The sequence below is a fragment of the Bombina bombina genome, chromosome 4, assembly GCF_027579735.1.
Source record: "Bombina bombina isolate aBomBom1 chromosome 4, aBomBom1.pri, whole genome shotgun sequence".
Taxonomy (NCBI): Eukaryota; Metazoa; Chordata; class Amphibia; order Anura; family Bombinatoridae; genus Bombina; species Bombina bombina.
This window is the reverse complement of record NC_069502.1, coordinates 54293093-54307481: the sequence shown is the minus strand read 5'-3', so window position 1 is coordinate 54307481 and position 14389 is coordinate 54293093. Positions and strand designations below refer to the sequence as shown.

The 14389-nt window shown below is 39.9% G+C and overlaps 1 protein-coding gene across 1 annotated transcript in view; it reads left to right on the top strand.

The window, feature by feature from the left end:
• Nucleotides 1-14389, top strand: part of LOC128656856 (embryonic protein UVS.2) — a 169084-nt gene that overhangs the window by 67600 nt on the left and 87095 nt on the right. The window contains exons 8-9 of the mRNA XM_053711022.1: nt 1859-2037; nt 5460-5541. Of these exons, the coding sequence (XP_053566997.1) occupies nt 1859-2037; nt 5460-5541 (261 nt within the window). The remainder of the gene's footprint in view (nt 1-1858; nt 2038-5459; nt 5542-14389) is intronic.

Sequence of the window (14389 nt, the reverse complement as noted above, 5' to 3'; positions counted from 1 at the left end):
GCACATTGTGCTCAGGGCAGTCTCTTGTTATCACACTATGTGCTGTGTGTGCTCAGGGCAGTCTCTTGTTATCACACTGACAGCACATAGTGTGATAACAAGAGACTGCCCTGAGCACAGACAGCACATAGTGTGATAACAAGAGACTGCCCTGAGCACAGACAGCACATAGTGTGATAACAAGAGACTGCCCTGAGCACAGACAGCACATTGTTCTCAGGGCAGTCTCTTGTTATCACACTATGTGCTGTCTGTGCTCAGGGCAGTCTCTTGTTATCACACTGACAGCACATAGTGTGATAACAAGAGACTGCCCTGAGCACAGACAGCACACAGTGTGATAACAAGAGACTGCCCTGAGCTCAGACAGCACATAGTTTGATAACAAGAGACTGCCCTGAGCACAGACAGCACATAGTGTGATAACAAGAGACTGCCCTGAGCACAGACAGCACATAGTGTGATAACAAGAGACAGCCCTGAGCACAGACAGCACATTGTGCTCAGGGCAGTCTCTTGTTATCACACTATGTGCTGTGTGTGCTCAGGGCAGTCTCTTGTTATCACACTGACAGCACATAGTGTGATAACAAGAGACTGCCCTGAGCACAGACAGCACATAGTGTGATAACAAGAGACTGCCCTGAGCACAGACAGCACATAGTGTGATAACAAGAGACTGCCCTGAGCACAGACAGCACATAGTGTGATAACAAGAGACTGCCCTGAGCACAGACAGTACATTGTGCTCAGGGCAGTCTCTTGTTATCACACTATGTGCTGTGTGTGCTCAGGGCAGTCTCTTGTTATCACACTGACAGCACATAGTGTGATAACAAGAGACTGCCCTGAGCACAGACAGCACATAGTGTGATAACAAGAGACTGCCCTGAGCACAGACAGCACATAGTATGATAACAAGAGACTGCCCTGAGCACAGACAGCACATAGACAAAGCAATGTGAGATCTCCATAATAAAATATAGTGATTTCTTATTAAAAGGAGACTGCAGAGAAGTGAAAGTAACTAATGAAGACAATTAGTACTGAAATTAATAAGTGGATTTACATTATACAGAGGCAGGGGCTGCTTGTAAAAGGCAACACAGTTACCTGACATCAGATGGTCACAGAGAGAGAGAACTATGCCCTGATAGTAATGGGAGAAAAGAACAGCTATACACAGGAAAGAAACAGGACCCACATACCAAAGCTTAGACCTGCTGAGCTCAATACACATGATTCTAGGCAGCACCTCGCTCAGGGCACACCACCAGCAATACCAGAGAGGACTGGAGTCAGGAGAGCAGTGATAGAGAGGCACTCAGGAACAGAAACCAAAGAAAATAAACAAACAGAGGGTGGGGGAGTGGGACAGATACAACAAATATGTGATCGATCACATATTTGTTGTATCTGTCCCACTCCCCCGCCCTCTGTTTGTTTTCTTTGGTTTCCGTGGATCTGTTAGTAAGTGCAGGCAGGGAGGGTGACCGGCTGAGACCCGCACTAAATCAGTAATGACACTGACAGGCACACATTCAGCTAAGCAGGAGGGAGTATTAGAGGACTTGGGAAGGGAGGCTAATAATAGCTCTTACCTTATCATCTGTTGATGCCTGTTTCCTAAAATTCCTCTGCTCCAGCACGGCTGTCTGCGTGCAGTCAGGGCTCAGACTCAAAGCAAATGTGCGCATGTTCCTGGACTGAAAAATAATTTAATTTTGTTCTTCTACAATGTAGAACATATCTGCTAATATATATATATATATATTATAGTACATATATAGAAATGCATTGCATGGAAGACATTTTCCCCCTTTTATTTTTAAACATCAATTTGCATTTTTTAATTCAGTTGCTGGTCATACATTGGAAGGACCCAGGGAGCTCAGACCGTATCTCTGAAGAAGGATGAATGCATTGGTCATGGAATTGTCCAGCACGAGTTGAACCACGCTTTGGCATTTCTTCACGAGCAGTGCAGAAGTGACAGAGATAACTATGTCACCATTATGACACAATATATATCACCAGGTAAGGCGCATGTGCTGATAAGTTATTAGATTAAATGCATTGAGTGTGGCAAACCACTTTCAATATATTTTTATTAGGATTAAATAACATTTAAAAAGTTCATAAGCTTCTCACTTTCTTCCTCACTTGCTTAAGAAGCTTTTACATTGCTATTTACAAATAGACCAGCAACATATAATAAATAACAATACTTTTTATTTACATTTTATTTTCAGGATTATTACAAAAATGCTTTATAATATAATTTGTCTGATCCCACAAATGATAAGGTTATGGGATTGATTGACAAAGCTTCAACATTTCAGTCTACTTGAAATAAGTTAGGATCTCAAGTCAGCCAGATATGCTATTCAAATCAATACAATCAAACTCAATTGTAACTAGTTTTAGGGACATGAAACCCATTTTTTTCTTTCATGATTCACATAGAGCATACAACTTTAAATAAATAGCCATTTTACTTCTGTTATCTAATTGGTTTTGTTCTCTTGGTATCCTTTGTTGAAAATCATACCTAGGTAGGCTGTGAAGGCACAATACACTGCTGGGAGCTAGCTGCACATATAGTTTTCTTGCTATTGGCTCACCTGAGGTGTTCAGCTAGCTCCTAGTAGTGCATTGATGCTTCAACAAAGGATACCAAGAGAATGAAGCCAATTTGATAATAAGAGTAAATTGGAGCTAAAATTCTGTTGCTTCTTCCTGCCAGGTTTCCCCAAAAGAACTTGCTTTAGTTATGACCATGATGCCTAAACTAAGCATATCAAGACCATAAAACTTTAAGGCATAAAGTGAACTGGATTTCACAAGGAGTTGCTTTGTGGATAGCCGACTAGCAAGAAGGCTGTTTTTTTTCATGTGAAACTGAGTTTGGCTGTGTGATTTTGTTGTAAAACATAATTTAAAAACAGACTTGACTGTATATTTTTCCCCAAGTTAACTATTTTGCTTGAATTTAAAGAAGTTGTTAGTCATCCCCAAACTGGATTTTTGTGAAAAGCCCACTATGTACAAGGTACCAGATACATATATTTTAAGGGCTAGATTACGCATGGAGCTCTCTGTATTGCGCCCACTCCTACGTTAATTCCACTAGAAGTAAGCTTTTTGGGTACATTGGTAGTACCCATATTACAAGTTGAAACCAAAATGTTCTATTTATTCATAAATACATATATATATAAAATGTTTTTTGGTAAATGATATATCTATTTATGATGTTGACACACAATTCAATATTATGCAGGATGCACAAAAAATTCTGAAGTTGTGATATCTAAGATTGTAACTATTCCATGAGTGGATTTATTTATTGTGAAAAATGTTGTCGATGTCATGAGCTCTTTTGAAAAATAAAGTGTTTAATATATATATATATGTATTGCTTCAGACTTGAAAAAGGAAGAAACTCTTCCGAAAGCTTGTCTTCTTATAAATGTATAGTTAGTCCAATAATAAAGTATCATTGCTCAATGCAATACTCTTGTTATTTATATATATATATAGATGATTATGTATACGTATAGATATATACAGAAATATATATAGGAATATCTACTTAAAAATACTTGGAACATATTCCCTTATGGATAGAACATTGGAATTTTAAATATTTACAGTACATATATAGTTAAACAATTTATTAAATATAAATATTGCATAAATATGATTTTTTTAATGTTTTTAGCTACTTGGCTCTAATGCAACACACACACACATATATATAAACAGCATATATATATATATATATATATATATATATATATATTGTTTATATTTGTGTGTATATATATATATTTCTTTCATGTAAGTCGCAAGAGTCCGTGAGCTAGTGACGTATGGGATATACATTCATACCAGGAGGGTGCAATGTTTCCCAAACCTCAAAATGCCTATAAATATACCTCCCACCTCACTCATACCTCAGTTTTACAAACTTGGTCTTTGTTGGAGGATGGTGAAACAAGTCATGCTTGATTTTCTTCTGTTAAAGGTGCTTCTAAACATTTTGAAGCCTAATTCCTCTCATTTTTAAATATATCTTTTTTTTAACTTTTCAATTTTTTTTTCAGATCCCCAAGACTTATATATTGTAAAGGTTAGGCGATTACTTTTCCAACGGTGGGTCTTTGGGGTCTGTAGCTGCTTAGATGCCTGAGATACAGGCTTCTAAGCAGCATGCACGATTTCCCTATACTGTCTATTGTATTTTTTAAATAAAGTTGAACGGTGACATCATCACGTCATTGCGCGTGATGTCACCACGTGAAACGTGAAGCCCTGGCGATGCCTGTCATTATGCTGGCCAGATCGCCAGGATAGGAGCCCCCAGATCTTCCTCAAGGTCGGAGAGTGCTAGCGAAGACTCTGAGATTACGCCACTTCCAGTGACTCTTCTATTTTCACTATTTGTTTTGCCTTTCTCTGGGGGTCGCAACACCGATCCTCTTTCATGCACCCCCTGGCTTCCCCCCCTTGAACCCCCCAGGCCGAGGCAAAATAGATAGTGAAATAGGAAATTACAGTGCCCATCTGATTGGTTCGTGTCTCCGTGAGTGACAGGATTCACAACCAATCAGATGTATGGAATCACCGAGAGTTCTTGATGTCTTGGAGTTTTCAATAGAACACCGGCTCTTAAGCTTTACATTTCTGGCTTTTAAATAAAGATAGCAAGAGAATGAAGAAAAAATGATAATAAGAGTAAATTAGAAAGTTGCTTAAAATGGCATGCTCTATCTGAATCATTAAAGAAAAAAATTGGGTTTAGTGTCCCTTTAAAAATGTATAAACTTTATTAGGATATGATTGAGCACTTGTTACTAGCGCAAAATGCGTAAGATGTTGGACCATTCCTCCTGTTGTCCTTTTTTTAACAATGTCTTAAGTTTTTAAGGAGCTTTTTTTTTTCTGGAGTCAGTCTTTTGCTTGTGCATTTGCGGCTTGGTTCTGCCACGGTTAATTGCTACCACCCATGTCAGCGAACAAGCTGTATGATTCTTCTGTTGGGATTTTTTGGAACAAAATCCTATGTTTTTAAACTCCTGCAAAGTCAGCTGCAGAGCAGCAAAGCACTCCTGAGAGCTAGCTGAACAAATTTGGTGAGGCAATGACAAGAGGCACTTGTGTGTAAACATTTTCCAACCAGATCCCTGTAGTGTACTCCTTGCTCTTGAACCTACCTAGGTAACCTACCTAGGTATGCTTTTCAACTAATCGAAAAGTCTCTTAAAATTGCACGCTCTATCTGTACATTTAAAGTTTAATTTATATGTTTCTGTCTTTACCTGCTAAGGAAGACAACACTTTAATAACAAGTAAAATACTGTTACATACATTAGAGTGTAAAATATGTCCATCTCTTATGTATGTGAAAATGCGTCATTATTATCTGATAACCTTCACTCATTATTCTGTTTTAGAGTACCTTTCTAACTTTGATAAGGAAGCTACGAATAACCTTGGTATTCAATATGACTACTCATCACTGATGCATTATCCAAGGTAACTGAGGAAATAATTTAGTTATTTTTTCTTGCCCTCCTCTTCCTATTTTCATATTGCATATTCCCCTATATTAATTACATAAGAGTTACAGTTACAATATTTACAAAGTTTGCCCTGCTATTTACAAGCCTACGGACTTTCACTTAAGCTGCATAACAATGTACCTTCATATCTGAGAAGAATTGTGCAATAAAAATGTAGCTTTATTTTGTCAAATGAGCATTTTATTTTATGTTTTTTTCTTTTTACTGATTCCCCTGTCCCCAAGAACAAAAGAACCCTTGTTAACCAATCACAAACTAAAATGCAGATATAGCATGAACTCTTGCACATGTGCAGTTAAGGGAAGTGACTGGGGTAGCAGTCTACTCCAAAATTGTTATTGTTTAAAAATATAGATAATACCTTTATTACCCATTCGCCAGTTTTGCACAACCAACACAGTTGTATTAATATACTTTTTACCTCTGTGATTACCTTGTATCGAAGCCTCTGCAGACTGCCCCTTATCTCAGGTTGTTTATGACTTGCATTTTAGCAATGTGTGGTCTCATTTGTAACTACACAGGAGTAAGCACAGTGTTATCTGTATGGTACACATTAACTAGTTCTGTTTTGCTGTGAAAAGCTTATAAAATGGACTGAGATAAAGGTGACCTGCAGGGACATAAAACAGGCAGAGATTTGGAGTTTTAGATGTTATTAAGTATTTTAATATAACAATTTTGGTTGTACAAAGCTGGGGAATGGCGTTATAAATATAATAAAGGCGTTATCTATCTTTTTAAACAATAACAATTTTGGTGTCCCTTTAACGTGCTTTAGCACTGATTCAGTTAAGTTACTTAGTAATAATTTATTTAACATTTTAAAAAAATAGAAAAATATTCCTGTTTAATCTTTATCTAATTGCTAAGTATAATTATTTATTTATATATACACAATTAAATTGACACCTACAATTCTTTGTATGTTCATCGCTATTGCAAAGTATACTTTTCCTAGCATAATTGTTGATGCAAAACAGATAATTCATGTTAAAAAGCATATGGGTCCAGAGAATGTGAGGTGGGGGGGTAAACAAAAACTCAAAGATAAATTAGCTAAAAGTATTAACCCAAACCTCCCTGGGATAAGGTAGAAAAAGTAAAATTTTCAGATGTATTTTACAGCAAAATGAATCAAAATACATAATAAATGTATATTACAATAATGATAATGCTCATTTAACACTTTTAAGAATTGTTAATTGTGTATATAGTATAATTAGGACATTATTTAAAATAATGGTATCTCCTATACGGCCAGATTACGAGTTTTGCATTATTTCCACCGCTCACCTTTAATAGCGCTGCTAATACAGGTTTGCAAAAACCCGGCGTTAGCAGGCAATATTGCAGCGGTGAGCTCCATACCGCACACAAATACCAGCGCTGCTTTGAGCTGGTTTTACGTGCTCTTGCATGATTTCCCCATGGACATCAATGGGGAGAGCCGTCTAAAAAAAAGCCTAACACCTGCAATAATGGAGCGTAAAGCTCCGTAATGCAGCCCCATTGATTCCTATTGGGAAAGAAAATTTATGTTTACACCTAACACCCTAACATAAACCCGAGTCTAAACACCCCTAATCTGCCACCCCCGATTTTGCCGACACCTACATTACAATTATTAACCCCCAATTTGCCGCCCTGACATCCCCGCCACCTACCTACACTTATTAACCCCTATTCTGCCATCCCCAATGTCGCCGCCACCTACATACATTTATTAACCCCTAATCTGTCGCCCCCAATGTCACCGCCGCCACTATACTAAAGTTATTAACCCCTAAACCTCTGGCCTCCCACATCACTAACACTAAATAAATATATTAAGTCTAAGCCTAAACCTAACCCTAACACTCCTAACTTTAATATAATTAAAATAAATCTAAATAAAAATTACTATCATTAACTAAATAATTCCTATTTAAAACTAAATAAATACTTACCTGTAAAATAAACCCTAAGCTAGCTACAATATAACTTATAGTTATATTGTATCTAGCTTATGTTTTATTTTTATTTCACAGCTAACTTTGTATTTATTTTAACTAGGTAGAATAGTTAGTAAATAGTTATTAACTATTTACGAGCTGCCTAGTTAAAATAAATACAAAGTTACCTGTAAAATAAAACCTAACCTGTCTTACACTAACACCTTACATTACACTAAAATTAAATAAATTACATTAATTAAATACAATTAACTAAATAAAAAATAAAAATAAACACTACATTACACAAAATAAAAAAGAAATGATCAAATATTTAAACTAATTACACCTAATCTAATAGCCCTATCAAAATTAAAAAGCCCACTCAAAATAAAAAAAAACCCTAGCCTGAACTAAACTGCCAATAACCCTTAAAAATGCCTTTTGCAGGGCATTGCCCCAAGGAAATCAGCTCTTTTATCTGTGACAAAAAATACAAACAACCCCCCAACAGTAAAACCCACCGCCCACACAACCAAACCCCCCAAATAAAATCCTATCTAAAAAACCTAAGCTCCCCATTGCCCTGAAAAGAGCATTTGGATGGGCATTGCCCTTAAAAGGGCATTTAGCTCTTTTTCATTGCCCAAACCCCTAATCTAAAAATAAAACTCACCCAATAAACCCTTAATAAAACCTAACACTAACCCCCGAAGATCCACTTACAGTTTTTGAAGACCGGACATCCATTCTCATAAAGCCGGGAGAATTCTTCATCCAAGCGGCAAGAAGTCATCCTCCAGGCGGGCAGAAGTCTTCATCCAGACGGCATCTTCTATCTTCATCCTTCCGATGCGGAGCGGCTCCATCTTTAAGACATCTGGCGTGGAGCATCCTCTTCTTTCGAAACCTCTTGAAGAATGAAGGTTCCTTTAAATGATGTCATCCAAGATGGTGTCCCTTGAATTCCAATTGGCTGATAGAATTCTATCAGCCAATCGGAATTAAAGGGTAAAAAATTCAATTGGCTGATGCAATCAGCCAATAGGATTGAGCTCACATTCTATTGGCTGATTGGAACAGCCAATAGAATGCAAGCTCAATCCTATAGACTGATTGGATCAGCCAAAAGGATTGAAGCTCAATCCTATTGGCTGATTGCATCAGCCAATAGGATTTTTTACCCTTTAATTCCGATTGGCTGATAGAATTCTATCAGCCAATCGGAATTCAAGGGACGCTATCTTGGATGATGTCATTTAAAGGAACCTTAATTCTTCAAGAGGATTCAAAAGAAGAGGATGCTCCGCGCTGGATGTCTTGAAGATGGAGCCGCTCCGCGTCGGAAGAATTAAGATAGAAGATGCCGTCTGGATGAAGACTTCTGCCCGCCTGGAGGACGACTTCTTGCCGCTTGGATGAAGACTTCTCCCGGCTTCGTTGAGGACTTCTGCCCGCTTGGATGAAGACTTCTCACAGCTTGATGAGGATGGATGTCTGGTCTTCAAAAACTGTAAGTGGATCTTCTGGGGTTAGTGTTAGGTTTTATTAAGGGTTTATTGGATGGGTTTTATTTTTAGATTAGGGGTTTGGGCAACGAAAAAGTGCTGAATGCCCTTTAAAGGGCAATGCCCATCCAAATGCCTTTTTCAGGGCAATGGGGTGCTAAGGTTTTTTAGATAGGATTTTATTTGAGAGTTTTGGTTGTGTGGGTGGTGGGTTTTACTGTTGGGGAGTTGTTTGTATTTTTTGTTACAGGTAAAAGAGCTGATTTATTTGGGGCAATGCCCCGCAATAGGCCATTTTAAGGGCTATTGGCAGTTTAGTTTAGGCTAGGGTTTTTTTTATTTTGGGGGGCTTTTTTTATTTTGATAGGGCTATTAGATTAGGTGTAATTAGTTTAAATATTTGATCATTTCTTTTTTATTTTGTATAATTTAGTGTTTATTTTTTGTAATTTAGTTAATTGTATTTAATGTAATTTATTTAATTTTAGTGTAATGTTAGTTGTTAGTGTAAGTCAGGTTAGGTTTTATTTTACAGGTAAATTTGTATTTATTTTAACTAGGTAGCTAGTAAATAGTTAATAACTATTTACTAACTATTCTACCTAATTAAAATAAATACAAACTTAGCTGTGAAATAAGAATAAAACATAAGCTAGATACAATATAACTATAAGTTATATTGTAGCTAGCTTAGGGTTTATTTTACAGGTAAGTATTTATTCTTAAATAGGTATTATTTAGGTAATAATGGTAGGTTTAATTTAGATTTATTTTAATTATATTAAAGTTAGGGGTGTTAGGGTTAGGGTTAGGGTTAGACTTAGGGTTAGGGGTCAATATATTTATTTAGTGTTAGTGATGTGGGAGGCCAAAGGTTTAGGGGATAAAAACTTTAGTATAGTAGTGGCAACATTGGGGGCAGCAGATTAGGGGTTAATAATACTTAAAGGGACAGTACACTGTAAAATTGTTTTTCCATAAATGTATTTTAAATGACTTGTTATACCAACTGCAGAGTATAAAATATTTGAGAAATTGCATTTTCGAGTTTATTTGTGTATATGAAGTAGCTGGTTTTGTGCTTTTTAAACCACACCCTATTACAATGGGTTGAGCTTCAGGTAATATCAGATCTCATTATGTTATCACTTTTATGTACACAGACCTATATCTTATATTTGTCTGGAACACCAAAGCTCAATACATAGAGAGAACAATGGAAAATTATCATTTTATTACTTAACTATCCTGCACCCCACTGAGGGTGTAATCTCTTCTGCTGGCTGTGTTTACTTAGGCTTGTCAATAGTGTATACGCCAGTATCAAAACTTTCAGTATAGGTTGGGAAACCACAAGCTAAATCAGCTATTTCAAATGCTGAAATATGAGTAAAGGAGCTACTTGCAACCAATTTAATACACTCTAGCAGGTAAAAAGGATCATTGGGAATAATTTAAAGGGGAGAAAGTTTTTGGGTGAACTGTCCCTTTAACTAGTTTTTACGATGCGGGAGTGCGGTGGTTTAGGGGTTAATATGTTTATTATAGTGGCGGCGATGTCCGGAGCTGCAGATTAGGGGTTAATAATTTTATTTTAGTATTTGCGATGCGGGAGGGCCTCGGTTTAGGGATTAATAGGTAGTTTATGGGTGTTAGTGTACTTTGTAAATCTTTAGTTATGAGTTTTATGTTACAGCTTTGTAGCGTAAAACCCATAACTACTGACTTTCAGTTTACGGTATCGATCTTGTAGTTATAGGCTGTACCGCTCACTTTTTGGCCAGACAGGCAAACTTGTAATACCGGCGCTGTGGAAGGCCCATTGAAAAAGGACTTTTTAAAAAGTGCGGTAGTTATGTTGCGTGACGGTACAGCTATACCTACAAGACTCGTAATAGCAGCGGTAGTGAAAAAGAGCCACAATGCTGCTTTTTCACTCATAACGCAAAACTCGTAATTTAGTTGATAGTTTTTTAAACACTAACAGCTGGAGTTTTGTTGTTAGATTTCTAACGCTCACTTCAGCCACGACTCTAAATACCGGTGTTAGAAAGATCCCATTGAAAAGATAGGATACGCAAATGGCGTAGGGGGATCTGCGGTATGGAAAAGTCGCGGCTGCAAAGTGAGCGTTAGACTTTCCTGACTGACTCCAAAAACCAGCGTTAGGACCCTCTAACGCTGGTTTTGATGGCTACCGCCCAACTCTAAATCTAGGCCTCAGATTTACTAGTTCAACAAATAAAGGGTACTTTCAGTCATGAAGTATAAAATACTTCATGCTGAAAGTTTTTTTAATTTGTCTGCAGCATATAGCGTGCTAGCTATCTGGCATAATGCCAACTGGGCCGCATAGCTTTTGGCTAAGAGGTGGAAACGTGACCTCATTGAAAAAATAGCATTCTGCTGCAGCGGCCTGGGGTGCTCAGTACGGTAAACGCTGCAGACAAATAAAGGAACTTTTAGCATAAAGAATTTTATACTTCATGACTGAAGTCCCCTTTATTTGTTGCACTGGTAAATCCTAGCGTTTCAAAAATGCCAGGATTTACCATAAACTTAAATCTGAACGACTTCTAAAATGTCTGACAGGATTCAAACGTGCCAGTCCTGTTTCACTGATCAAAATCCAAATTGTTGATAATTTCCAACACATTTACAAGAACATTTTTATCCAATTCCATAGCTAAAAGTACCTGATAAACCACAAGAAAAAACTTTTACAATTATTATCTAGACCCCGAAAGTATTAGAATGTAAAATCTTTTTTGGGCATACACAAAATACTGACATTACCGCTGCCATATTGTATAATGCTAGGAAGCGATGTTGCCAGATATAATTGTGACCTGTTTAGTCAATTAACTTTAAAACATTAGTAATAAGTTATTTTACTTTAATAAAATTAACCAAATCCACAAACAAACACATGGCCCAATATAAATAAAAAGAATAAATGCCTCTGTAGAAGCCCCATAAAAAGATTTACAGAAGGGTAATTGCTCACATCACATTTTTACACCCCTACACAATATAAATAGTGATCAGTCAACAAACAGGTCCTTCCTTCTGTGATGCAATCGCTCATCTCACACAATTACCAACTTGGTTGCCATAAATTGTGCCCATTTGATTTTCAGATGAAACAAATCAAGAGAGTAAAAATGCAGATAAGGATTTTGTGTTTTGGGAGCTAACTCTTCTTAGCTTTAGGAGTATTTACCCTTTGCTGACGGGACTTATTTGTCTTATATGTAAACAAATAAATAGAAATTGAAATCACGCGATTGTTCATATGATTGCGTGATTTCAATGATGGGATCGGGTCAGTGGAGAGTGCCTATGACGCGAGGCACGCCCTCCAGCCCACGATCCCATTTAAGAAGCAGGTATGGCATTAGGACAGATTGTGGTCATTGCAAACACTATAAAAGACGTTCAGAAATAATTAATCAACTGTCTCTTTTAAAGTTACTAATTATTTAAAACTAGTCCTAAAGCCCGTTCACACGGGCCCTTTTTTGCAGGGTACAGCGCTCCCACTCCTTGCGCTCTCTCCCTCCCTCCCCCTCTCTTTTGCTCTCTCTCTCCCCCCTCTCTTTTGTGCTTTCTCTCCCCCTCTCTTTTGAGCTCTCTCTCTCCCCCCTCTCTTTTGCGCTCTCTCTCCCCCCTCTTTTGCGTTCTCTCTCTCCCCCTCTCTTTTGCTCTCTCTCTCTCCCCCTCTCTTTTGTGCTTTCTTTCCCCCTCTCTTTTGAGCTCTCTCTCTCCCCCTCTCTTTTGAGCTATCTCTCTCCCCCTCTCTTTTGAGCTCTCTCTCTCCCCCCCTCTCTTTTGCGCTCTCTCCCCCCCCCCCTCTTTTGCGCTCCCTCTCCCCCTCTCTTTTGTGCTCTCTCTCTCTCACCCCTCTCTTTTGTGCTCTCTCTCTCACCACTCTCTTTTGCGCTCTCTCTCCCCCCTCTCTTTTGCACTCTCTCTCTCCCCTCTCTCTCCCCTCTCTCTCTCTCTCTCTCTCTCTCTCTCCCCCTCTCTCTCTCTCCCCTCAATCTCTCTCTCTCTCCCTCTCCCCTCTCTCCCTCTCCCCTCTCTCTCCCCTCTATCTCTCTCTTTCTCCCCTCTATCTCTCTCTCTCCCCTCTATCTCTCTCTCCCCCCCTCTCTCTCTCTCCCCTCTCTCTCTCTCTCTCTCTCTCTCTCTCTCCCCCTATATCTCTCTCTCTCTCTCCCCTCTCTCTCTCTCTCTCTCTCTCCCCTCTCTCTCTCCTCTCTCTCTCCCTCTCCCCTCTCTCTCTCCCTCCCCCCTCTCTCCTCTCTTTCTCCCTCCCCCCCTCTCTCCCTCCCCCATCTCTCTCTCTTCCCCCCCTCTCTCTCTCCCCCTCTCTCTCCCCCCTTTCTCTCTCCCTCCCCCCTCTCTCTCCCTCCCCCCTTTCTCTCTCCCTCCCCCCTCTTTCTCTCCCTCCCCCTCCTCTTTCTCTCCCTCCCCCCCTCTTTCTCTCCCTCCCCCCCTCTTTCTCTCCCTCCCCCCCTCTTTCTCTCCTTCCCCCCCTCTTTCTCTCCCTCCCCCCTGTTTCTCTCCCTCCCCCCTCTTTCTCTCCCCCCCCTTTCTCTCCTTCCACCCCCTCTTTCTCTCCTTCCCCCTCTTTCTCTCCTTCCCCCCTCTTTCTCTCCCTCCCCCCCTCTTTCTCCCCCCCCTCTTTCTCTCCCTCCCCCCTTTATTTCTCTCCCTCCCCCCTCTTTCTCTCCTTCCCCTCCTCTTTCTCTCCCTCCCCCCTCTTTCTCTCCCTCCCCCCTCTTTCTCTCCCCCCCTCTTTCTCTCCCTCCCCCCCTCTTTCTTTCCCTCCCCCCCTCGTTCTCTCCCTCCCCCCCTCGTTCTCTCCCTCCCCCATCTCGTTCTCTCCCTCCCCCCTCTTTCTCTCCCTCCTCACCTCTTTCTCTCCCTCCTCACCTCTTTCTCTCCCTCCCCCCCCTCTTTCTCTCCCTCCGCCCCACTTTCTCTCCCTCCCCCCGTTCTCTCCCTCACCACGCTCTCTCCCTCTCCCCCCCTCTCACCCCTCTCTCTCTCTCCTCCCCTCTCTCTCCTCCCCCCCTCACTCTCTCTTCCCCCCTCTCTCTCTCCCCCCCTCTCTTTTGATCTCTCTCTCCCCTTTCTTTTGCTCTCCCTCCCCCTCTCTTTTGCTGTGTCTCTCCCTCTCTTGTGCTCTCTTTATCTCCCCTCTTGATCTCTCTCTCCCCTCTTGATCTCTCTCTCACCTTTCTTATCTTTTCCCTACCACCTCTCTCCCCTCTTTTGAGCTGTTTTGAGCACTCAGTCTGCACGGACTTTCACGGTCCGCCTGACCCCGCCCCTTCACGATCGGTCACGC